The sequence below is a fragment of the Puma concolor genome, chromosome A1, assembly GCF_028749965.1.
Source record: "Puma concolor isolate L17-30 chromosome A1, mPumCon1.1.hap2, whole genome shotgun sequence".
Taxonomy (NCBI): domain Eukaryota; kingdom Metazoa; phylum Chordata; class Mammalia; order Carnivora; family Felidae; genus Puma; species Puma concolor.
Genome location: NC_141667.1, coordinates 30,546,114 through 30,571,047, shown reverse-complemented (window position 1 = coordinate 30,571,047; position 24,934 = coordinate 30,546,114). Strand labels below are relative to the sequence as shown.

General features: G+C 38.7%; 1 protein-coding gene across 1 annotated transcript in view; it reads right to left on the bottom strand.

The window, feature by feature from the left end:
* WDR70 (WD repeat domain 70) overlaps positions 1-24,934 on the bottom strand; it is a 305,807-nt gene that overhangs the window by 210,736 nt on the left and 70,137 nt on the right. Inside the window, exon 8 of the mRNA XM_025923710.2 lies at positions 13,128-13,281. Coding sequence (XP_025779495.2) covers positions 13,128-13,281 — 154 coding nt within the window. The remainder of the gene's footprint in view (positions 1-13,127; positions 13,282-24,934) is intronic.

The window sequence follows — 24,934 nt, the reverse complement described above, 5'->3', positions numbered from 1 at the left end:
AGTCCATTCACAAGCCCTTGAAATAGGCAGAGTGACCTTCCCCTGGGGGCTCAACTGCCTAAATGTTGACACTTTGCTAAGGGCAAAAGGCAATCTTAGCTTAACATTATCCTAACCTCCTAGGATCCTGTGAGTCTACTTTAAACATAAAGAAATTCCTTTGGAAACTTCTTCCATCTTTACCCCGCAAGATATACGTTAGTAATCATCCTCCACACACGTGACCCACTGATACACATCTGAAGGTCTCATGACTGAGGGTTTGCTAGACAGTAATAAATGACCTTTTCCTAACAACAGCTAGCCCCCTCAAGGCCATGGAAACCTTGTCTTCAAAATTGCTTAGAGGCTTGTGCTGTCCCTAACCCCCTCAACCTGACGGTATATAATCAGTCACCCAGCACAACCCCAGTGCAGCTCTTTCTACCTACAGGTCCTGTCCCTGTGCTTTATTTTATTTTATTGGGGGGGGGGGGGCTTTAAAAATTTTTTAATTTTTTAATTTTTTATTTTTTTATTTTTATTTTTTTAATATGAAATTTATTGTCAAATTGGTTTCCATACAACACCCAGTGCTCATCCCAACAGATGCCCTCCTCACTTTTTTGCTCCAAAGACATCCTAAGAATTCTTTCTTGACTGTTTGCTCCGAACCCCGACGTTTCCACATCAAAACCGTGTGACCAGGTGAGATGAATCAGGAAGCAGATGTAAATACTAGAGAGGGTTCAGTATGAGCTGGACACCCCAACATTCGGATGCTGGAGGACAGAGGAGGAGCAACAAAACCAGAGTGAAAAGGAACACTAAATGAGGTAAGAAGAAAATTGGGAGAGCACAGCAAATCAGAAGTCAGGTACAAAGGTGTTTCAAGAAGTGTAGTGATCAACTGTGTCAAAAGCTGCTGAGAGTTATGGATGGTATCATGAGAACTGAGAACTGCCCATCAGATATGGCATGATGGCAAGCCACCACGAACAGAGAAGTGAGTTAGGTTCCCTTCAATTCTGTGTACCTAAGATATTGAAAGCTAATAATTAGTTGATTGGCTGATAGATTAAAATACATAGGATTATCAGGGGCCCCAGTAGTCTCTTTCCAAAACAGAAATTTGTCAGACTACGCTTATTTAAGAAAAAAAAATAATTTCTAATGCCTAGCAGTAAACAGCTATCTAGTCTAGTTTCACCCCGTTAAATATGTGCCTCTATAGCAGGAAAACAGCTCATGATTTGCAATTAAAGGAACACCCCAATAAACCAAGACATACATGCCTGGCTCTGAGGACTTAGAATCTAACTGCCTTGGCTTCCTCACTCTTGCAGACTACTCCATACGTGCATCCTCCTCTGCTTAACTGAGTCCATCTCCCCTGACGTCTCCGCCTGGCTCTGCAATCTAATGGTTGCTATGCTTACCTCCCAGCCAGTTCCTACTTTACCATTTTCCTCTCCCACACCCAGACTCAGGGATTCTACAGAGAGATGCTGCTCGGTCCAGTGCTTAGAACATCACTTCCTATACTTTGAACAGCAACCCAACAACTCACCAACACCATGCAGGTCTTAATGGCAGGCCCCAGAAAACAGGTCTTTTACTGACATTTGTTGATTAAAGTTAAAATAGCATCTTGTAATATAAAGGATATTTTTTAAGAGGACCAAAAAAAAATGATCTCTATTACAGAAGATATTAAGGTAAAAGCACATGAGGTCACCTTAGCTGTTGAGTATCCAGAATACAAACATAAATAATAGGTTAAACTGTAAAATATCTAAAAGACTATGAATGTTGTTTCTTGTTTGTAAAGATAGGAGCATGACAAAGGCAATGGGAATGTTAAGTACCCTTGTGTTAAAACAGTGACCAAAATTAGTCATAACAAAAATCAAGTTCAACTAAGGATTCTTAAATGGATCTAAACAGATTCAGTACTATGGCTAACATTAGCGGAAAAAATTTTAAAGTGACACCTATTAAAGAACAGCCAGTGACAAAAACAGTTTTTCATCAAATAAACTAGTTTTTCTCTCTTTTTTCCTGTATCTAAACATAGACACTCCTGAAAAAAATCCCTTCATTTAACAGACTTAACTGGAAATAGCCTAGAAGAATTAACCATCCATTTTTTCTCATAAATATGTTATGCTTTCCCTGAAAAGAGGACATTACTGAACCATGATCAATATTGGTTTCCTCTAAACACACACACACGCAGATGGGGGACAATCAGCGGGGGTGGGGATAGGGGTGGGGTGCTGATTTATACTATTCTGCACATACTCTTATGGCTACCACATAAGAAAAACTGTAAAACAGTTGCCCTGATGCAGTGCCATCTGTAGTCACTGAATGAGGTGAGGCTCTGTGACCCACCAAAATGAAAGTACCCATGTCTTTCTCATGGTGAGCTAACAGGCAACTCACATGATGAAAAGAAATGCAGCCAAGAATATAGTGTGAACTTCAATCCAAAAGTTCTTCACCAGAGTCCATTCATAGGCTGTTTTAGGAATCACCAAAGTTCCTAAAATTGTCAGCAAAAATCTGTGTGCATATATTTTGCTGCAGAAAACATTTACAGCTTTAGTGCAGGAGTTGGCAGACTTTTTCTGTAAAGGACCAGATAATGAGTATTTTAAGTTTTGTGGGCCACATGGTCTCTGCTGCAACTATTTAACTCTACCACTGTAGCACAAAAGCAGGCACAGACAATAGTAAATAGTAAATGAACAGGCATAGCTGTTTCCAATAAAACTTTTATTTACAAAAACAGGGTGCAGGCTGGATTTGGCCCATGGCTATAGTTTGCTGACCCCAGTTATATTCCATCCATCCTCTTAGTCATTTTCTTCTTTACTCAAAGACTCAAGTTCAAGTCTTTCTAGTTCCTGAGCAATTTTAAAATCCATTTGAGGGGCGCCTGGGTGGCTCAGTCGGTTAAGCATCCGACTTCAGCCAGGTCACGATCTCGCGGTCCGTGAGTTCGAGCCCCGCGTCAGGCCCTGGGCTGATGGCTCGGAGCCTGGAGCCTGCTTCCGATTCTGTGTCTCCCTCTCTCTCTGCCCCTCCCCTGTTCATGCTCTGTCTCTCTCTGTCTCAAAAATAAATAAAACATCAAAAAAAAAAATTAAAAAAAAAAATAAAATAAAATCCATTTGAACATATTCAAGACATAACTTCAGTCTTCTTTTATCTACTTAACTCCAATGACCTCTTCTAACACTTTTCAACAGCCCCAACTATGGCTAACTCTGCCATTACCACAGATAGTTCCTTTTCTGAAACCATGAGCTTCCAATATTTATTGTTTTAACAAATGTTTTTTAGCTGTTATGTGCTAGGCTCTAGATATTCCATTTACTGGTCACATAACTTTCTATCTTCCAGTTCAACTTTTTTTTTTTTTTTTCAATATCAACCACTCCTTAGGCATACACCTGAGAGTCCTCTTGCTTTACCTTCAATGAACAATCTTTATTCCGGAATAACTCCCTCCTCCCCCATCATTGTATTCCATTCAAACATCCAGCCTCCCAAATAAGATTCAGGAGTATCATACAAATACACAGAATGACTGTCTCTGCAAATCTACATTCTATAGCCCTTAATGTCCCACATTTCTTCTAGGCATTTTTTTCTCACAACCCTCAATAGCTCTTCGAAGTCTTTACTATTGTACTGAAGGCTTCATCACAACAACTCCCAACACAAAATTAATGACCCTGCCAGTAGTTTCCTACCTAAGACCCACAGCCTACAAACAACTGTGGGTATGAGCCCTCCACAACCCCTCCATTCCCAGTGTAAATATATTCCCTCCTCTCACTGAAAGCCAACTCCTGCCTGCTCTTATGCATGATCACAACCACTACCACCTTCTCATGTACTTGCATTATTACCTGGTATGTTTGGTTTTTGCAGGACTGTATTAGTTACATATGCTGTGTAAGAAATCACCACACTAAACTAATAAATTGGAGGTGGTTTAAGCCCCTAACAGTTTTGGAGGTCAGAAGTCCATCGCAACGTAGCTGAATTCTTTGCTTAGGGTCTCACAGACTGAAATCAGGATGGTGATAGGGTTGCATTCCTCTCTGGAAGCTCTGGGCAAGAATCTGCTTCCAAGCTCATTAGGTTGCTGGCAAAATCCAAGTTCCTTGTAATTGCAGGACTGAGATGCCCATTTCCTTGCTGTCAGCTGGGGGCTGCTCTCAGTATCTAGAAGCTGTGTGCCTTCCTTGCCACATGAATTACTCCACCTTCAAAGCCAGCAAATGAGAATCCTTCTCATGTTGAATCTAAATTAGACAAAAGTCATGCCTGCAAATGTTTGCAAAATAATCCCCTCTTTATCTATAACTCCTTTGAAATGGCTAAAGAGTAATATCCTTAAGCTTCCTAGGGGTCGCCTGGTTTGGTTAAGAAAATCTGTGAGGCCCACATTAATTTCTTGAAAAAGCCTTTAGTATAACTAAGTAATCTGACCCTATGATCTTTCTGAGGTTTGAGCAAAAGGTTATATATACACCCTTGGTTCCTTCTCTGTACCATACTTTCAGAAGCAATTTCTTCATTTTAACATTATTTACCATCTGGATAGGCTCAAAACAAACTAAATCATCTAGTCCTGGTACCTCTCTAATAAAACTTCTTTCCATTTAACTTTATTCTCTCATATATTACTATAAGCAGCAAGAAGAAAGCAGGCAGTACCTTCAACACTTTGCTCAGAAATCACCTTAGCTATATCTCCAACTTACTCATGTAAGTCTGCTTACATCTTCAAAGCCAGCAACAGAGACTCTCCCTCAGGTCAAATCCCTCCCACACCTCAAATTTCTTTCGTCAGGAATAGCCCAATCCCTTTAAGGGCCCACCGGATTAGACAGGATCCACTGAAGATAATCCTCCTTTCTCAACTATGCCATTCAATATAATCTAACCATAGGAGTGTTGGGTCCTGCTCATAGTTCACAACCATACTCGAGAGGAGGAGCAGGAATCTTGGGGGCCATCTTAGAATTCTGTCTACAACCATGACTATGAGTGTAGCAATTCTGAAACTACTTTCTATGTGTGGTAGCAATGAACAAATGAATTACTATAGTGATGATATTAGAAGCCAAACTTCTCACTGTTGAAGAAGTGAAATACAAATATAGAATGGGGAAAGGCTGCGAAGTTAGATTAGAATTACTTCATAGATCAGTGTGAATTCATGATTATATATTTATATGTATATAATATATATTTTATATATTTATATATTTTATAATATATTTTATATTTTTATATTATATGTAATATAAATATAAATATATATGTATATATATAAATATATATATATGTGTGTGTATATATATATAGGGGTGGGTTTTTTTGGTTATTTGGTTTATCTCCCATGCCATGCTATCTCTCCTGAAATAGTCTAGAAGGAATGGTGCCCCAGCATCAGTGAACATACGCAGTGCCAGGATCTAGATTTGTAAACAGAATTCCCTATTAAAAGGAGCCATGGATCAATAGAGAAATGGGTAACATTAGAGCAGGAAAAGTACAAGATGAGCCAGGAACATTTTGTTGTGCCAGAATGTAACAAAGTACCCCAAAAGTGATGGGGATATGTCAAAAGGACAGAAACCAGTGTTAGGGAGTTTCTATTAGATAAAAAGGTCTGGAAATATTCAGAAATTGGAAAGAAACACAATGTGCTTCAAATCACTGCACTTTGGGGGAGTTTATATTTGTGGTTAAAACCATCAGTTAAAACTGCTTACAGAAACAAAAATATACCTAGAATTCACAGTTTAAAATGTTTTACTTCTTAGGAAACAGTATTTCCCATTAAAAGGATATGACTAAAATGTTTCATCTCCAAATAATAACAGCAAATTTTTGGAGTGGCTGGAGATCAGAATAACTACATGTACTATTCAAATATAAATAAATATTTAAAAACATGTTTTTCCTGTAATTATTTATAAAGCTTCTAATTTCCATAATTAAAGGATATTCAAGGAGAAATTGCCCAATTAAAGATCCAAGCATTCTAGGGTCCCTGAACCTATCCTCTACCACGTTAGTCATGTAATTAAGAAAGAAATGTAACAGAATTGTTTTGATGTTGAAGAGAAAAGGGTTGAAGACAATCCAAAGGAAATGCACTTAACAATATCAACTCTAGATGAACTGACAAAAGGAAGTTTAATAAGTGAAACTCTAAGATAATCACAGGCATTCATTTATTATCATCTATGAAAACACCTTTTAATTTAACTTAATACTGATTTGTTATAGAGTTTTGATGTACAGAATACTTCTCAGTGAGGGCTAGAAATTTAATAGTCACACATTTGTGGGATCTAGGCCAAACAGCCCCATTTGAGTCTCAGGCAAAGTGTGTGTGTGAGACTTCAAAGTAAGAGAGGAAAACACTTTCTGATTGGAAGTAACGTACCAAAATTCTGGTTTAGAATAAATGAGTTTTAGATGACAATATAATTAAGATTTTAAAGTATGCTTTTGAATAGTTTAAAGGTTGATTCCTCCTTATCCTTGTCCTACTTTCTTAATGTTAAAAAAGAGACAACAGGGGCGCCTGGGTGGCTCAGTTGGTTAAGTGTCCGATTTTGGCTCAGGTCATGATCTCACAGTCTGTGAGTTCGAGCCCCACCTTGGGCTCTGTGCTGCTATGAGTTCAGAGCCTGGAGCTTGCCTGGGATTCTGTGTCTCCCTCTCTCTCTGCCCCTACCCCATTCACGTTCTGTCTCTGTCTCTCAAAAAATGAATAAACATTTAAAAAAATTTTTTTTAAAAAGAGAGAGACAACAGGCGCAAAATGGAATCACTTATGTTAAACCCATGGCACCAAAAAGAAACTTAATACCTAACCTAAGTACTGTTTCAAACTCTCCCAAGAATGTAATCTTAACCAGAAAGTCTGGAATTTCCTGATCAACACCAGTGAGGTTATCCAACTAATAGACCCGTTAGTTCCCCCAAAAGGAAGGTATAACCTTGCTGGAAATAATCCTTTTTTTCCTATTTATAAGTTTCTTGTCCCACCCTCTCTCTGCCTTTGAAAACATTCCATTTTGTACATCTCATAACTTCTTTAGACTTGCTAGAAGAGATGCTGCCCAAGTCACAAATCATTGAAGAAAAACAATGAGAGCGACAAATTTACTCAGCTGGATTTCTTTTGGATTTAACACTACTCGCCTGAACCTAAAGAAGGAAGATCCCATTTTCCCCACGTACAATAATCAATAATCCCATGAACTCCAGACCAACGTTCTTCATGTTTAAAACACACACACACACACACACACACACACACACACACAGCAGGACCCGATTTACAAAGTATATCTTATGAAAAACTTGAACACATAAAACAGACAAAACTGGAACTCCTCTGGCTGAAGTGAGAACCCCCCGCCCCTTACCCCCATCCCCAGGCCTCTCCTTGCACCTTACTGCAGCCCCTGCGGCACTCACAACATAACTCCAAGACGGCAGAACATGCAAAAGGTGACTCCAAGCAATAACTGATGTAAAGGTTCTGCTATCATCAGAAAAAATGTTTTTCAGATGCATAAGGAAAATACAGAATACAGAAACCAAAATGTTCTAAGTGATTATATTTGGGTAGTAGAATTATGAGTAATTTTTTCTTTTCCAAATTTTCTATTGACAGGAATTACTGTTAGAAACCCAATAAACTTTATTTTTCCAAGATGTAAATGTAATTATTCTTCCTGTAATGCACTGTGTTGTAGTATACAACAGAAAAAAGCATTTCTTTACCACTGTGACTATACTTAAAAATACACACACATACACACACAGTGATGTAAAGATTAGAGATACAAATTTAACAATATAATTAGAAAGGCCTGTTTATATTTAAAGTACATAATATTTTAATCACAACAGATCAGATATATTTAATTGTTTCCTTTAATGTCCTATTCACTGCAATTTCCAGTAAAGCCACAAGTTACTAATTACTCTTGGAATCAGAAAAGAGGTTAAAAAGTTAAGGAAAAAAAGTGTCCTATGAAATCTACTACTTTCAAATAATAATTCTTGCATTTCCAAAACCCATTACTCAAGCCAAAGACTGCAATTAAGATACCAGTAACATTTCCTAGACAAGTAAATAGTCAATTAATTACATCTGCTTCTAGGAAATGGAAAGAGTAAATATTAACCATGATTTTGAAATCAAAACGGAGATATTCGGCAAAGTGGGAGAAGTTATAGTACATGGTTACAATATATAGAGATTTTTGCACATTGGTAACTAAAATTTTTTCCCAGTTTTATTGAGAAATAATTGATATACATCACTGTATAAGTTTAAGGCATATAGCATGATAATATGATTTACATGTATTATGAAATGATTATCACAATAGGTTCAGCTAACATCCCTCATCTCATATAGATACAATATAAAAAAGAAAAAAGTAAAAAAAAAAAAAAAAAAAAAAAAAAACTCTTGTGACGAGAACTCTTAGGATTTACTTCCATAACAACTTTCCTGTATATCATACAGTATTATAGTCATAACATTGTACATTATTATACCCCTAGTATTTATGTACCTTATAACTAGGAATTTGTACCTTTTGACTACCCTTCTCCAATTCCCTCATCCCCCACCTTCAGCCTCTGGTAACCACATGTCTGATGTCCTTTTCTGTGAGTCTGCGGTTTTTGGTCGGGCAGGGAATTGTTTGTTTGTTAGATTCCACATATAAGTGAGATCATATAGTATTTGTCTTTCTCTGTCTGGCTTATTTCATTTAGCATAATGCCTTGAAGTTCCATCCATGTTGTTGCAAATGGTAGCATTTCCTCATCTTTTATGGCTGAATAATATTCCACCCCATATATGAGTGTGTGGGTGTGTGTGTGTGTGTGTGTGTGTGTGTGTGTGTTATACCACAACTTCTTTATCCGTTTATCCATCCATGGACACTTAGGTTGTTTCCATGTATTGGTTGCTGCAAACAATGCTGCTATGAACATGGAGGTGCAGATATCTTTTAAAATTCATCTTTTCATTTCCTTTGGATATATTCCCAGAAGAGGAATTGCTGGATCATGTGGTAGTTCTATTTTTAACTTTTTTTGAGGATCTTCCATACTGTTTTCCACAGTGGCTACTCCAATTTACAATCTCACCAATACTGCACAAGGGTTCTCTTTTCTCTACATCCATACCAGCATTTGTTATCTCCTGTCTTTTTGATAATGGCCATTCTAACAGGCACGAGGTGATATTTCACTGTGGTTTTAATTTGCATTTCCCTAATGACAAGTCATGTTGAGCATCTTTTCGTGTACTTGTTGGTCTTTAGTACATCTTCCTCAGAAAATGTCTATCCAGGTCCTTTGCTCACTTTTTAATTGGGTTCATTTTCTTTTGCTTTTGCTGTTGAGCTGTATGACTCTTCACATATTTTGGACATTAACCCTTATCACATATATAGTTTGCAATTAGACATAGAAGGAACCAATCGCAACATAATAAAGGCCATACATGACGAGCTGACAGCTAACACCATACTCAATGGTGAAAGGTTAAAAGCTCTTCATCTAAGATCAGGAACAAGAGACAAGGGTGTCCACTCTCATCACTCTTACTCAAGACAGTACTGGAAGTCATAACTAGAGAAATCAGGTAAGAAAAGAAAATATATCAAAATTGGAAAGTAAGAGGTAAAATGGTCTCTATTTCTATTGCTAAATACAGAAAATCTTAAAGACTCAACAAAAAAAATTCTTAGATCTAATCAATGAATTCAGTAAAGTTTCAGGACACAAAATTAACATTAAAAAAGTCAACAGTGCGGGGCGCCGAGGTGGCTCAGTTAAGCGTCTGACTTCAGCTCAGGTCATAATCTCACAGTTTGTGAGTTCCAGCCCTGCATCAGGCTCTGTGCTGACAGCTCAGAGCCTGGAACCTGCTTTTGGATTCTGTGTCTCCCTCTCTCTCTGCTCTTCCCCCATCTGTCTCTCTCTCCCTCAAAAATAAATAAAACATTAAAAAAAAAAAAAAAAACAGTGCTTCCACACACTAACAAAGAACTTCCTGAAAAAGAAATAAAGAAATCAATCCCATTTACAATAGCACTAAAAACAATTAAACACTTACGAATAAACTTAACCAAGGAGGTAAAAGGTAACTCTGATAACTTAATATTTTAATTTTAATTTTTTTGTGTTTCTACATAGATTTGTTACCCATCCTTGTCCTACTTTCTTAATCATCTTATTATATGCACTATAAGTCTGAGACTGCAGAAACAGCCAGCAAGAGAACTAAACAGATTCCTTTCTTCTTGAAATTTTGTTAGCTAAAACTTAAATCCACAAAGTCTTAGTCTTTTTATAATGTAAGAAATCCCTGAATGGCTGAAACAATTAAGAAGAGCTTCGAGACTGGCAAAAACTTTTCTTCCTCATACTTTTTAAGAACTATTGTCTATGGTAAATACAAGCTAAAAAGAGAATAAATAGGAGTTTTCTAAGGTTTCATTTCCACAAACCAGTTTTTTAAAGTTCTGGATTCCCAAAAGCTTCAAATAAAGCAGATAAAAGCAGAACTAACTGAGTTTAAGATATGGACAGGGACCTATATCCCTATCTGCTTTCTTTCCTTACCACCCTCACTCTCACAACATCATCTTTGGTGGAATCCTAGGGACACTGAATTTAAGGAGAGACGAATGAGAAATTCTAGTGGAATACATGAAAAAAAAGAAACTACTGAAGCCACCATTGCAATATAATTGTATGCCTAAATTATATTTGAATTCTGTTTGAATCATCTAACATATACTGGGTACTTAATACAATTAGTCAAGGGGCATCTGGGTGGGTCAGTCCATTAAGCTGAAACCGACTCTTGGCTTCAGCTCAAGTCCTGATCTCTCGATCTCATGCGTTCGAGCCCCATGTCAGGCTCTGGGCTGGCAGCTCAAAGTCTGCTTGGGATTCTCTGTCTCCCTCTCTCTCTGCCCCTCCCCTACTTGTACTGCCTCTCTCTTTCAAAACTAAAATAAACTTAAAAAAAAAAACTAAAAATATGCATGAGGCTGGGATCCTCATTAGGGTTGAGAGGCACTTCACTGGGGTTCAATAGAAGGCAATTTGAAACATAGTATATTTATTTATTCCAATAGGTCAACCAGGGCATGTAAAGTAGATTACAGTCAAATCTCCTTATTTGTAGTAGTTATGGTCTATAAAGTTCTGTAAACACTGAATTATCAAATACAGGGTTGGGTTCCTGTAAGCCTCTGGTCACATTTTCATCAAGCAATCAATACATAACTTTATTTATGTTTTTGTTTAAGGACAACCATATAATAATATATATTCCTGATTCACAAACATTGAACTCATAGCCAACAGCACTGTAAGTCGTGCCTGAATGAAGCTTATCTAACATATGTATTCTCTCAAGGGCACATCATGGACTTCTTACACTTAGGAACACTAGACAATGCTACAGCACTTCAGCACTACACTTGAGGGCCATTGTAAACAGCAAAATCACCAACAAAAATTGCCCAAATAAGAAAAACGCAACACTACATAGATCACAGAAAGGATACTTGATTACAACATGAGCTGAAACAAGAAAAAAGAGCATCAGCTTTTTCAAATTCTTTTTTGCCACTCTGTACATATGCACGTCTGCAAATGACCATAAAAGCACTGTGTACTGATTTTGGGGTTACAAAAAATTTTTAGCAAATAGGTGAGCTTGCAAATACAGGAACAACAAATAATCGGGACCCACTGTATTTTCTTAAGACAATCAAATCTCATATAAGATTTTGATTTAGTTACAAACCATGATTAGTGTTTTAGAAGAAGGTACTAAGACAGGGAAAGAAAGAGTAAAAATCAAAATTAAAATTGAGGCTCAAACTTCTGCATCAATTATATCCACTGACACTGTAATGTATCTGTGGTAACTTGCATTATTGTTCCCAATCCATCACCCCTCCTGCATCCTCCAGCTTTGGCATGTGATACTGCAGTTCCTCTCACTAAAGACCTGAGCATATTTCTCCACTGTACCGATCTTACCCACAGTCATGTGATTTGCTCTGGCCAATGGAACGTCCGTGGACATATGAGCAAAGACTTCAAATGTGCTTCCAGATTTGGGGTTTCCCTCTTGTGTTTCTGCCATCACCGTGAGAAAAACATGCCCTCAGGCAGTTTGCTAGTACAAGCGGGAACAGAAACACATGGAACAGACCTAGCACTAACTGGAGCTTGGAGCCAAGCCCAGCCATCCCAAAGATATGTCAGCAATTATAAATAAGCCATTAAGTTTGATAGGATTTATGCTGCTATAGTTAATCGGTATTTAGTGAAATTTTAAAATATTATCTCACTAAAAATCTTTATTTAAAAGGTTGATGAGACTCTTTCATTCTTGTCCTAAGCCCTAGTACATAGTAAGTTTGTGCTATGTTGTTTATAAAGATGGCTACATCCATATCTCCCCGCCCACATGATCTTTTATAATGTGATCTTGTCATTCAACCACCAAATGGTAGAATCTATCTCCCCTCTCCTCAAATTTGCACTGGCGCTATGATGCTACATAAAATTTGAAGCCAGACCTTATAAAATCCAGTTTCCATATCCATCCTTCATGGAACCCAGTCATCAAGCAAGAAGTCAAACCCCACTAAGTCCACCACACTGTGAAAAAAGCCCAAACTAGACATGTGGAAAGAGAAAGTGGGAGAGACAGAGAGAGAGAGAGAGAGAGAGAGGGCACGCACGCATGCACATGCACATAGTCGGGAAGTGGGGAGTGCTGGGAGCAGGACAGATACCATGGGGTAGAGCACCAACCATAAACCATGTGAATGATGCATTTTGAACCTTAAAACCATCCTAGTGCCCCGGCTGACACTATATGAAGCATAAGAACTTCCTCATCAATCCACAGAATTGTGAGAAACAATACAGTATTTAAAACAAGACACTTATTTTTAGGATGAATTATAGCAACTCAAACAAGTTGTTAACAAATGTGTGCCAAATTAATTAAATTCACTAAAATATTGTTTAATGCTTACCTTGGTGTTCGCCATGTCCACAATATACTGGTCTCCCTTTATACATTCCATTACTTCAAAACCATCTCTGTCAATCACTTTAGCCTGAGAGCTTCCAGATACAACAAGAATCATGTCTCCCGTGTTACTATACTGCAATGACTTGATCTGATGGCTTTGTAAAAGAAAAAAGAAAACAGGTGTGTAAGACACTGGGCATAATATTTATACTTCCACTACATTAGGCACTGCCAGAAGAAAGTTGCACAACTGCACAAATTGATAATTCTTCAAAAGCAAGATCATCAACTTCGAATGGGTCCTCAACACCAGTGGCTATCCTCTTAGCGCTCTCCTCCCACTCACCACAGCAATCTGTTAAAATCTCTACTCACCAACCAACTCTCCCCTCTTTCAGCTGTTGATTTGTCTGGCTCTTTGCCAAAAGAAACAAACAACAACTGCCTCAACTTCCTCCCACTAGTGTTATAAACTTACTTATCTGCATCTGAACACCTCTCTTCCTCCGCCTCTTTGATTACAATGGTGGATGTAAACCTCTTCCTGCCCAAGGCAAATCTAATACCTGTATTCTGCATCCCATCCCTTCCAGTGTCCTCAGGAACAGCTACTGATTGTCGCCCCTCTTTCCCCTTCACAGCTAAGGCGTTAGAACAAGGTTTCATCTCCTTTATTCCTCTGGTACTATGGCATCCCTTCCATTCTCACCGCTCTACTCATTTCCCTAGCTTCAGACTATGTTACCATTCCAAAGTAGCCCACGTTCAATACCAATGTGCAGTAAAATGGCCCAGCTCTCTGCTTCAGTCTGGGATATGTCGGAAGAATTATACCAGCTTCAGTTTCCCTGTGGGATCAGCTGTGGCTGCTTCTGCCACTCCATGACGCCACAATTCCTGCACCTTCCTAAGCGTGCTTCCCTTGCACCTTCTCTCACAGGGGCTGATCCCACCACGAGCACTCCTCAACCAACCTTCTGCATGCAAATCCCAAAGTTTCAAGGTATGTTTCTGGGGAACCTGACCTGAGAGAGTTGCCACCAGAAACGGCCCTATGAAGTCAATTCCAAAATGAGATCCCGGAGGGGTATTCGTCACTGACTGGCTAGCAGTGAGGACCCTGTCGCAGGTGGCACAGAGTCCCCGCCGTGCTGCAACAGTGCAACTGCAACTGCCACAAATTCACCGTGAAGGGAGAGACACTGGCTGGTGGGCTACTTCAGGCATCTGAGAGGTACGGGAAAAGGAATAACTGAAACAACTGCAGAACTGGATCCCTATTACCTGGGTAGTCAGTACGATGAACAAAGACAACGAAAGGCTGAGGCTGACTAAATCACCAATTAAAAACTATAGTGTGAAAGCCAAAGGGCCTCTCTGGCAGCCTATAAAGACAGGGTTATTGTCCCTGTCAGGTAAGTGAACGATTTGGTAAAGCGTCTTTTTCTACCGCTATTAGGAAGAGGGACCCAAAGCAGTTGACGTTCACAGGTGACCAACAAGAGCACACGTGTGCATGCTCGAGCCAGGGCTACATTACTTTTCTGGCCCTTTGTCTTAACATACTCAGAAGGGACCTGGACCATCTGGACAACGTGAAGAAATTCATGTTGGTCCATGATCTAGATGACATCATGCTAATTGAATCTGGTGAGCAAAAAATCAAGTACACTGGTGAGAAACCAGAAGTAGGGTTTGTCTCCCGAAGATGACAAACCCTAGGAAAGATCAAGAGATGGAGATAAGGAGACGTGGGGAAGATGCATGTAGACACACCCACAAAAGTGGACACCAAATACGAAGCTCTTTGTATAACATGTTAATCCCAAAGGACATCAACTTCGAAAGAGGCAATAAACAACGCAAAATGAGTTGGCCAGTTCAGTTGACATTAGGTAGCTTTTGTCATCATCCACGCCACTGTTAATGCAATAGGCAGTGGAAGAAGGGATAGAAGTTAGGCATGGGACCAATGGTAACTCTCCAAAATAGACCTATTATTGCCAAAGGTCCAACCTCTCAGTAACTGAAGTCTATGATGAGCCCCACTCCCAAAATCAGTACTAAGCTAATGGAAAGTATGGAATATGAAAAACTGTGTAATAAGTATATGGGAAAAAACAGAGTGGGGAGGACTGAAAATGTGTACCAAGGGGACAGGAATAAATATTTTAAGTAGAATGGTCAGGAAGTAAGTGACCGAGTGGGCTACGAAGTGAGGGAGTAGGCTGTGACAATATTTTGAGAAAGAGTGTTCTAAGAAGAAGCAACTTCTATCAGAAATGACCTGCAGCAAGAGTGTTCTGGCATTTGCCCAATGTAACCTGGAGCAGACTGAGCAAAACAAACAGGAGTTGGAGAGGTCAGAATGCAGCAGGTGGGGATGTGCAGATCACAGAGGGCCACGTAAGCCCCTGAAAGGGCCTTGGCTTTTGTTCTCTCTGAGAGAAATCAGAAGAAACCGACCAGAGTGCTTTGAGTGGAGCAAGGACACAATCTCACCTACACTATACAGAACCATTTGTTTGTGCCTGGACCATTTTGCACTCTGAAGTCTGTGGGCTCCTTCTTCCTATGTTTTTTAAACATCTTTAAAAAACTACATTAGGCATATAGTGGAAACCAGCTATAAAGGAATAAATATTAAAATATTTTTTTAATTTGTGACATAATATGTGAGTCTCCGTACTAACGTATCAAGACACTATGCCTAGAGGCAGATCTACTGTAATTTCAAAGTAATGATGAGCATAAATAATACATATTTCAATGTACCTGTAGTAATGATAATATAGTAAGAAAGCACTGAAATTTGTAGGTACACCTGTGCCTTTGTTGCCTACTTTCATAATTAAAGGAAATGATAAAAATCAGTTAGTGGTTAATGAAAAGAAACAATTTTTTACCCAAGTTCACAGAAATTGGGAATACCAGATATTGAACTTATGAGTCATGGAATTTAAAACAACTATAATTAAGAAATTAGGGGCGCCTGGGTGGCGCAGTCGGTTAAGCATCCGACTTCAGCCAGGTCACGATCTCGCGGTCCGTGAGTTCGAGCCCCGCGTCGGGCTCTGGGCTGATGGCTCAGAGCCTGGAGCCGTTTCCGATTCTGTGTCTCCCTCTCTCTCTGCCCCTCCCCCGTTCATGCTCTGTCTCTCTCTGTCCCAAAAAAAATAAACATTGAAAAAAAAATTAAAAAAAAAATTAAATGACAAGATAGATAATATATACACAGATTTGAAAATCACAAAAAAAGAAATACGTAGACATTTTAGAATGAAAACTACAATAACTGAAATTTAGAACTAATGGGTGGATTTAACAGGTGAGAATTACTGGCTAAACGATTATTTTTAGACTGAAGCATGGTGAGAAAAAATGGAAAATGCAAGAGAAAACATAAGGGAAACATGAGATATGGTGAAAAAGCCTCACATTAGATTTGTAGAATGGAAAGAGAGAGAAGCAACATGTGAAGAGGTGACCGTCAAAATTTTGGAAAAATGGTAAGACACTAACCCAGAGATTCAGTAAGTACTATAAACCCCAATAGGGTAGCAAAAAAAACCACACCCAGGCACATCACAGCAAAAGTGTTGAACGTCAAAGACAAAAGTAAAACCTTAAAAACACTTTTTTTCCAAACATGTTTTCATCAGGAAACTCAAAGTAAAACTACAGATACCACTATATACGTACCAAATGACTAAAATTTAAAAGGCTAACAATACCAAGTGTATCATTGGGACTGTGAAATGAAAAAAATCTACCTTCAGAGACAAAGGAAGATGTCACATCAACAACTGCAATGTATGAGACTGTAACCATTCTTCATAAGACCAACACTTCCCAACAGAACTTTCTGCAATGGTAGAAATGCTCTATATCTGTGTTGTCCATTGTCATAACCACTAGCCACATGTTTCTATCGAGCACTACAAATATGGCTAGTGCAACTAAGGAACTTAATTTTTAATTTTATTTAATTTAAATTTAAATAGCTACATATGAACAGTGCAGCTGTTAAAATATGAAATAAATATAAAACAGTCTGAACTTAAGAAAAACAGAAGATTCTTATTGGCTCATAAAACAGATGAAAAATGAAATACAAAGTAAAATGGCCTTTAAAAAAAAGAAAATCTGGGGGGGACCTGGGGGGCTCAGTTGGTTAAGCATCCAACTTCGGCTCAGGTCATGATCTTGCAGTTTGTGGGTTTGAGCTCTACATCCTGCTCTGTGCTGACAGCTCAGAGCCTGGGGCCTGCTTCAGATTCTGTCTTCCTCTCTCTCTATCCCTCTCCTACTCACACTCTTTCTCTCTCAAAAATAAGTAAAAATTTTAAAGAAAGAAAGAAAGAAAATCTGGGGTGCTTGGTAGTTCAGTCAGTTGGCATCCAACTCTTGATTTCAACTCAGGTCATGGTCTCAGTTCATGGGTTCAAGTCCCATGTCAGGCTCTGCACTGGTGATGCAGAGCATGCTTGGGATTCTCTGTCTCCCTCTTTCTCTCTCCCTCCCCTGCTTGTGCTCTATCTTTCTCTCTCCCTCTCAAAATAAATAAACACACACATGCACACACACAAACCCTAGTGAAATCTATTAAAGTCTATTTGGATGATAATAGTACAAGTACTAAAAAAGTCAGTGTAACTAATTTCCAGTTACAAATTTAGAAATGACTAATAAGTAAATTCATCAGGTAAAAATTTCTTATTCCCCATGCTAAAAAACCATCTACAACATTCTTCAGAGATGGATCACATCAGAGCGATCTTAAAGGAATGCTATCACAGGTTATCATTCTCTCAAAAAAGAAATCACCAAATAAATATGAATGGCCAACAAATAATTAAACACTTTAAATAGATATTAATACACAAACCCACAAAGAATTCTGCTGGAGAACCAACTTAGTAAAGTCCCAAATATAAAACTTCTCTATCAAAAATAAAATTGAACATGGTTTTTTTAAAGCTGTCCTCATAACTTCTTTTATGAATATAACTCTCTTGGCAAAAAAAAAAAACAAAAAACAGTCAAATTCTTTGATTTATTCTAACAGGCCAATCTCAAAATAAAATAAATCTCAACGATAAGACAATTTTAACAAAAATGTAGGCAATTTAGTCTTATTTAGATTTACTTTTAAGTCTGTAATTTCAAGACTGAGAAATAAATGGATATTTCAGGAAAAAAAAACTATTAACTTACGATAATTCTGTCTTTCAGAAACAGAATATAGACACAAAAAAAAATCAAAATTTAAATGTGTCAGGCTAATCTTCAAAAAAATTATTCTTCCTGGGGTGCCTGGCTGGCTCAGTCAGAAAAGCATGCAACTCGATCTCAGGGTAATGAGTTCGAGCCCCACATTGGGTATAGAGGTGACTTAAATAAATCTTAAAAAAAAAAAAAAGGGAATTATTCTTCCTGGCTAGTTACTAAATCCAAATCAGATATTTACCAATGAAACTGCTCTTTTGTACAGCTACCACTAACTAGAAACTGGTGCTCAAAAATTATACTGACCATTTCTCCTAAAATGCTGAAATTCTAGCTGATAGTTTTTTAAATATTTATTCTTAAAAGAGCCATTCTTAATACACTGATTCAAAGTTAATTCCAATGGAAAGATAATTCAAACAAGGTCCGAGTGTGCTCTGAGGTTAGACTGTGTGACAGTGTGAGAAATTTCACAGTGTGAATTAAGGTAGAGGAGAAACTGAAGCTCCCACACCAGATGCTCATGAGAAAGAAACTTAGAAAAGCAAATATGGGGGCGCCTGGGTGGCTCAGTCGGTTAAGCGTCCGACTTCGGCTCAAGTCATGATCTCGTGGTCCGTGAGTTCGAGCCCCGCGTCAGGCTCTGTGCTGACCGCTCAGAGCCTAGAGCCTGTTTCAGATTCTGTGTCTCCCTCTCTCTCTGACCCTCCCCCCTTCATGCTCTCTCTCTGTCTCAAAAATAAATAAACGTTAAAAAAAAAAAGAAAAAAAGAAAAAGAAAAGCAAATATGGTGCTATTGCCCAAGTACTTCCTTCCTAAAAAGAAAAGCCTCTCTGGCCTATCACATGCTTCTGAAAATGCTGGGAAGGAATGAAGTCCTTAGCAAAATTCTGAGCAGGGTCCCAAATTTAAATGTTTACTCCAGAAGGAGGCACCAATAATAATAAGATATCAAACTATATATTTCATCACCAGATGTGCCAGTTGTCCATTTATTGCCTCTTAGGTCCAAATTCATCCTTCAGTGCCTGCTCTGCAAAAATAAATGTGGGCCCTCTAACTATTTTTCCTTTGCCCATCGGCCTGAGGTTTTGACGTAGAGGGTACTACAGAGACATCGCAGGTGGAAGAGGCTTTCCTCGCTGGGTCTAGTGTGCTGCTCCTGGTGGGCTCCAGCACCTCAGGTGGCTTCCCTAGCATCTGGCTCCCGCAGCTTGTGCAGCTGGTCTCCACCAGGCTGCTGAAGTACCTGGTGGTCAGCAACACCCAGCCCCTTCCCTCCTGCACCCCCACCCCCAACCCCAGCTATAGGTTTTGAAAAGTTCTGCTGTCACAACTTCTTTTTCTTTTTTTTTTTTTTAAAGGAAGTTTCTTTTCTTTTCTTTTCTTTTTTAATGTTTATTTATTTGAGAGACAGAACATGAGCAGGGGAGGGGCAGAGACAGAGGGAGACACAGAATCCAAAGCAGGCTCCAAGCTCTGAGCTGTCGACACAGAACCCAACTCGGGTCTCAAACTCAGGAACTGTGAGATCATGACCTGAGTGAATGAAGTCAGTCACCTAACCGAACTGAGCCACCCAGGCGCTCCAGCAACTTCTTTATCATTCAATGAACCAAAGCCTTATCCTCTCAAATGTCTGGACCTCAGTCCTGGAGACATCAACTTTGAATGCTCTATCTCTACCCTAGGGGTAATAGATGCTCTTTTTATTTGCTATTCTTCTCTAGAGTACTCTTTACTTCTAGCCAATCCCTCATTTCTCCAATCCTCTGTTACAGTTAGTAATCTTTATAATAAGCTTTCCCTTTTTAAATTGCTGTGTGATTTCTACTAATCAGATGCTAATTGATATACTAAATTTCAAGTGATTGGTTAGAAACTGAGAAAAATTACTGGCTGTTTAGTCCAGTTTGTTCATATATACATTTGTATTTGTATATAAATTTGTATGTATACAAATGCATATATAAACAAACTGAACTAAACAGCCAATGTATACAATTATGTATGTGTGTAATATATATAATATATATGTATTTATACACATATATATATTTATACACATATGTGTATAAACAAACAGATCAGACTTCATAATTAGATAGTTCAGACTGCTAAAACAAAGTAGTTCATAGGGTATATCCTCGTTAACAGTACTCTCACTTTGGAGAAGTTTATTTTCTCCACTAACCATGAAAGATCGAGTACTACGTGAGATCACTTTGTTTTTTCTGGTGAATCATTCTTATTTCTCTTTACAAGTAACAATCTAAAAACCAGAGCAAAATTTAAGACGATAAGGTAGTAAAAATAGTGGCTCTATTTCTCTGGCTATGTGCTCTATGAAATTGCTCTATTTATATTTGGAGGGAAATACACAATCTCAATGATCCCACACTAACATTCACCTCATTTTAGCTGTAGAGGCAAACTTAATGTTTTCCCTCTGTGTCACTGTTCCATGTGCTCTCTTTGTCAACATTAAAATGAAAAGCTAAGCATCAAGCTCACCATTCCTGTCCCACTTCGCTCTTAATTCTGCCAGCCACAGAGTTAAAAGGACAGGATTAAGAGTCATTAGACACAGTACTAAGGAGAATTAAAGGGCTTCTTCAAGGGGTATAACATCTGCTCCTCAAATTCCTGCCTAAACAACTAAGATTCCGATCAAAGAGAAAAGAGGGAAAGCCAATCTGACAGTAAACTGGAGTCATGAGGAAGTGAATGTTCTCTCAGGGAGTAACTCTGACACCAGAGGAAGGCTTAGTGACATTGCACAATTCTTTCTGTGAAGTTATTCATGGGGCAAGTGGGAGTATAAGAGTGTAAGTGGAGGGGAATGGGAAGGTGAAGATTGAGGATCCTTTTAAGTAGTTTTTGCTCGGCTAGCAAAACAAGCTGGGACATGCAAGACAGATAAACACAGCTGTCTGGGGCTGTCACTTGGGGCTCAGGAGCCAACGTGTCCTGATGTAGTGAAAAGTGCACCGGAATGTGAGTCAGGAGGCCAGGGATCCAAGTCCTCATTCTGCTGCTAAGTAGCTATGTGATGATGAACAAGCCCTCCAGCCTCACTAGGCTCAGTCTCCCCATCTTTTGGAAAACTAATTGATGCAACTAGTTGGCAAACCATGCAGAGGTGCTCCTGAGACAGAGTTCATGTGCTCAGTTTGCTGAGTCCTGGTTTCTTCCACTGAAAAAAAAACAGGAGAGGGGCACCTGGGTGGCTCAGTCCATTGAGCGTCTGACTTCACCTCAGGTCATGATCTCACAGTTCCTGAGTTCGGGCCCCATGTGGGGCTCCCTACTGTCAGCACAAACCTGCTTCAGATTCTCTGTCCCCCTCTCTCTGCCCCTCCCCTGCTCACATGCACTCTCTCTCTCTCTCTCAAAAATAAATAAACGTTTTTAAAAATTATTTAAAAAAATAAACAGGAAAAATAAGGCAGGATTAGGGTGAGGATTAAAAATACTATACTTAAAGACACCCTGACACAGTATATGAAATGAATAGTTGCCATTATTATTATTTCTTAACTTCTAAGGTCTCTTTAAGATTATCTGACAGGTATAAAATCTTGGTAGCCAACTATAATGAATACATTCGAATTGAATACATTGAGTATTTCAAATTCATTACAAGTCAAATTAGTCACAGGTTTTAATTATCTACTAACCAAAATACTCATGAGAAATGTTCTTACATCTTTTCTGATTTCTACACCCACTCAAAAACCCAAATCTTACGTCAAATGTGACTACTGTATTCTTGGAAATGAAATTCAATAATAATTACAGAAAATACAGTTTCAGGTTTGCATGCCATCTTCCAGGTATCAATATATATTATCTAGTGCTGGGAACAGGGCAAGAAAGCAAGAGACCGAAAGCAGAACCATCAAAATTTTCCATATGAGAATATCAGAAAATACTAATTTATTCCATGCCAAAATAAATCTTCAGCTACTTCAATATTTTAGCTTTAAATTTAAGAATAGATTTCCAGAGAGGGGGAAATGTGTGATGGGCATTGAGGAGGGCACTTATTGGGATGAGTGAGCACTGGGTATTGTGTGTAAGCAGTGAATCACGGGAATCTACCCCCAAAACCAAGAGCACACTGTATACACTGTATGTTAGCCAAGTTGACAATAAATTATATTAAAAAAAAATAGATTTCCAATGCAAAATTAAGAATATATCACTAACCAGCTTAAACATACCAAAGGTTAGAAAGGTAGTAGTAATATTACAAAATACTTCATCTGTCAAACAAAAGTAAAGCCAGAAAAAATTCTATCCAGGACCATATATATATATACAGGGAGATATATATACATATATATATATATGGAAAGAGAGACAGGGAGTTTTACTAAAGTTAATCTACTATATAACTACTATAAAGTTAATATACTATATATATATTTATACATATATATACAGTTTTACTAAAGTTAATCTATAACCCTTCCCTTCCATTAAAACACATATTCTGGGGCGCCTGGGTGGCGCAGTCGGTTAAGCGTCCGACTTCAGCCAGGTCACGATCTCACGCTCCGTGAGTTCGAGCCCCGCGTCGGGCTCTGGGCTGATGGCTCAGAGCCTGGAGCCTGTTTCCGATTCTGTGTCTCCCTCTCTCTCTGCCCCTCCCCCGTTCATGCTCTGTCTCTCTCTGTCCCAAAAAATAAAATAAAAACGTTGAAAAAAAAAATTTTTTTAAAATAAAAAATAAAAAAAAATAAAAAATAAAACACATATTCTTATTTAGAAATGTGATAAAATTACTCTATCACTCAATCAAGTATAGATTAATAGCTTCATGACTTTATTAGATTTCACAAATTCCATGTTAAGATAGGATAGTCAATCCAAAACAAACCAACAAACAAAAAGCCAAAGGCAATGAACCAAAATATATAAACAATATGTTTTCATGTCTTGTGAAGATCAGAGAAACATGATCAAAAATAGCCAACCAAGGGGCGCCCTGCGTGGCTCAGTCAGTTGGGCGTCTGACTTCAGCTCGGGTCATGATCTCATAGTCCATAAATTCAAGCCCCGCGTCAGGCTCTGTGCTGACAGCTGGGAGCCAGGAGCCTGCTTCAGATCTGTGTCTCCCTCTCCCTCTGCCCCTCCCCTGCTCACGCTCTGTCTCTCTCTGTCTCAAAAATTAAAAAAAAAAAAAAATTAAAAAAAACTAAAAAAAAAAAAAAAAAATAGCCAACCAATGAGAATGACTAGCAAAAGCTCAGTCTTTGTTCTGGTTATTCCCAATAGTTTCCTTTATGACAATGTTGATGCTAAAAATAACTCAAGTCTTAATTTGAGTAGCAGAACAACCTCAAGATTTCACACTGAATAAAAAGGTGTTAAGGGAGCACATATGAGAGGGCCCAACTTTATTAGAGAGCCTCTCTGGAAAAGCAACGTTTGGGTGGAGACCTAAGTGTAAGGAGCTACATGTTTGTGAGGGCGGAGCAGGTAACAGTAGGAAAGAGCATTCTAAGCAGAAAACAAAGTACATACAGTGTCAAAATCTCTCAGCCATTCTGGGGCGCCTGGGTGGCGCAGTCGGTTAAGCGTCCGACTTCAGCCAGGTCACGATCTCGCGGTCCGTGAGTTCGAGCCCTGCGTCAGGCTCTGGGCTGATGGCTCAGAGCCTGGAGCCTGTTTCCGATTCTGTGTCTCCCTCTCTCTCTGCCCCTCCCCCGTTCATGCTCTGTCTCTCTCTGTCCCAAAAATAAATAAACGTTGAAAAAAAAAAAAATTTAAATTTAAAAAATCTCTCAGCCATTCTGCTAGGGCATAATAGGGAAAGGGAAGAAATAGGCAGTGGCCAGAACACAAGGACCATTATAAACCATGGCAAGACATTTGGGTTTTAGTCAAAATGCGTCAGGAAGGTGTGACAGGGATTCAGCAGGAATAGTGGGGGAAAGAGTAAAGAGACTGATGCAGACTTCGAAGGGAGGTGTAAGCTTTAGGCGAACCCTCAGGGAAGGACTGTAAAAGAAACTGTAGAGGCAGGAGGAGTAAGGAGCATGGTACCCAGGGAATGGTGGATAGGTACAATGCATATAAGGGCTTTTTTCTCCAAATCCTGCATCAGAATTCACACTTTTCATCTGATATTACCGAATTGTTCTGTGGGGGAACAAGTTTAGTAAATGATATCCTATCTTTGCCTTCTCCCCACATTGGACAATATGGATTTTTCCTCCTTTGCCAGTCTTCGAGGTGACAAGTAGTACTAGCAGTTTAATTTTCCCTTCTTTTATCATTAGTGAAGTTGAGTATCCATTTTCATGTTTATTGGCCAGTTATATTTCTTCTGCTATTATCTGTTAATTCATTTCCTTTGACCGCATTCTATATGTCCCATTGAGTTTCCTTTTTATTTTTTTTATATCAAAAACAGACTATCTTTAAAGTAATCTTGAGAAAGAAGAACAAGATGGAAGTATCATAATCCCAGATTTCAAGATTTCAAAGCTGTAGTAATCAAAACAGTATGGTACTGGCACAAAAAAGAGATCAATCAAACAGCAAAGACAGCACAAAAATAAACCCAG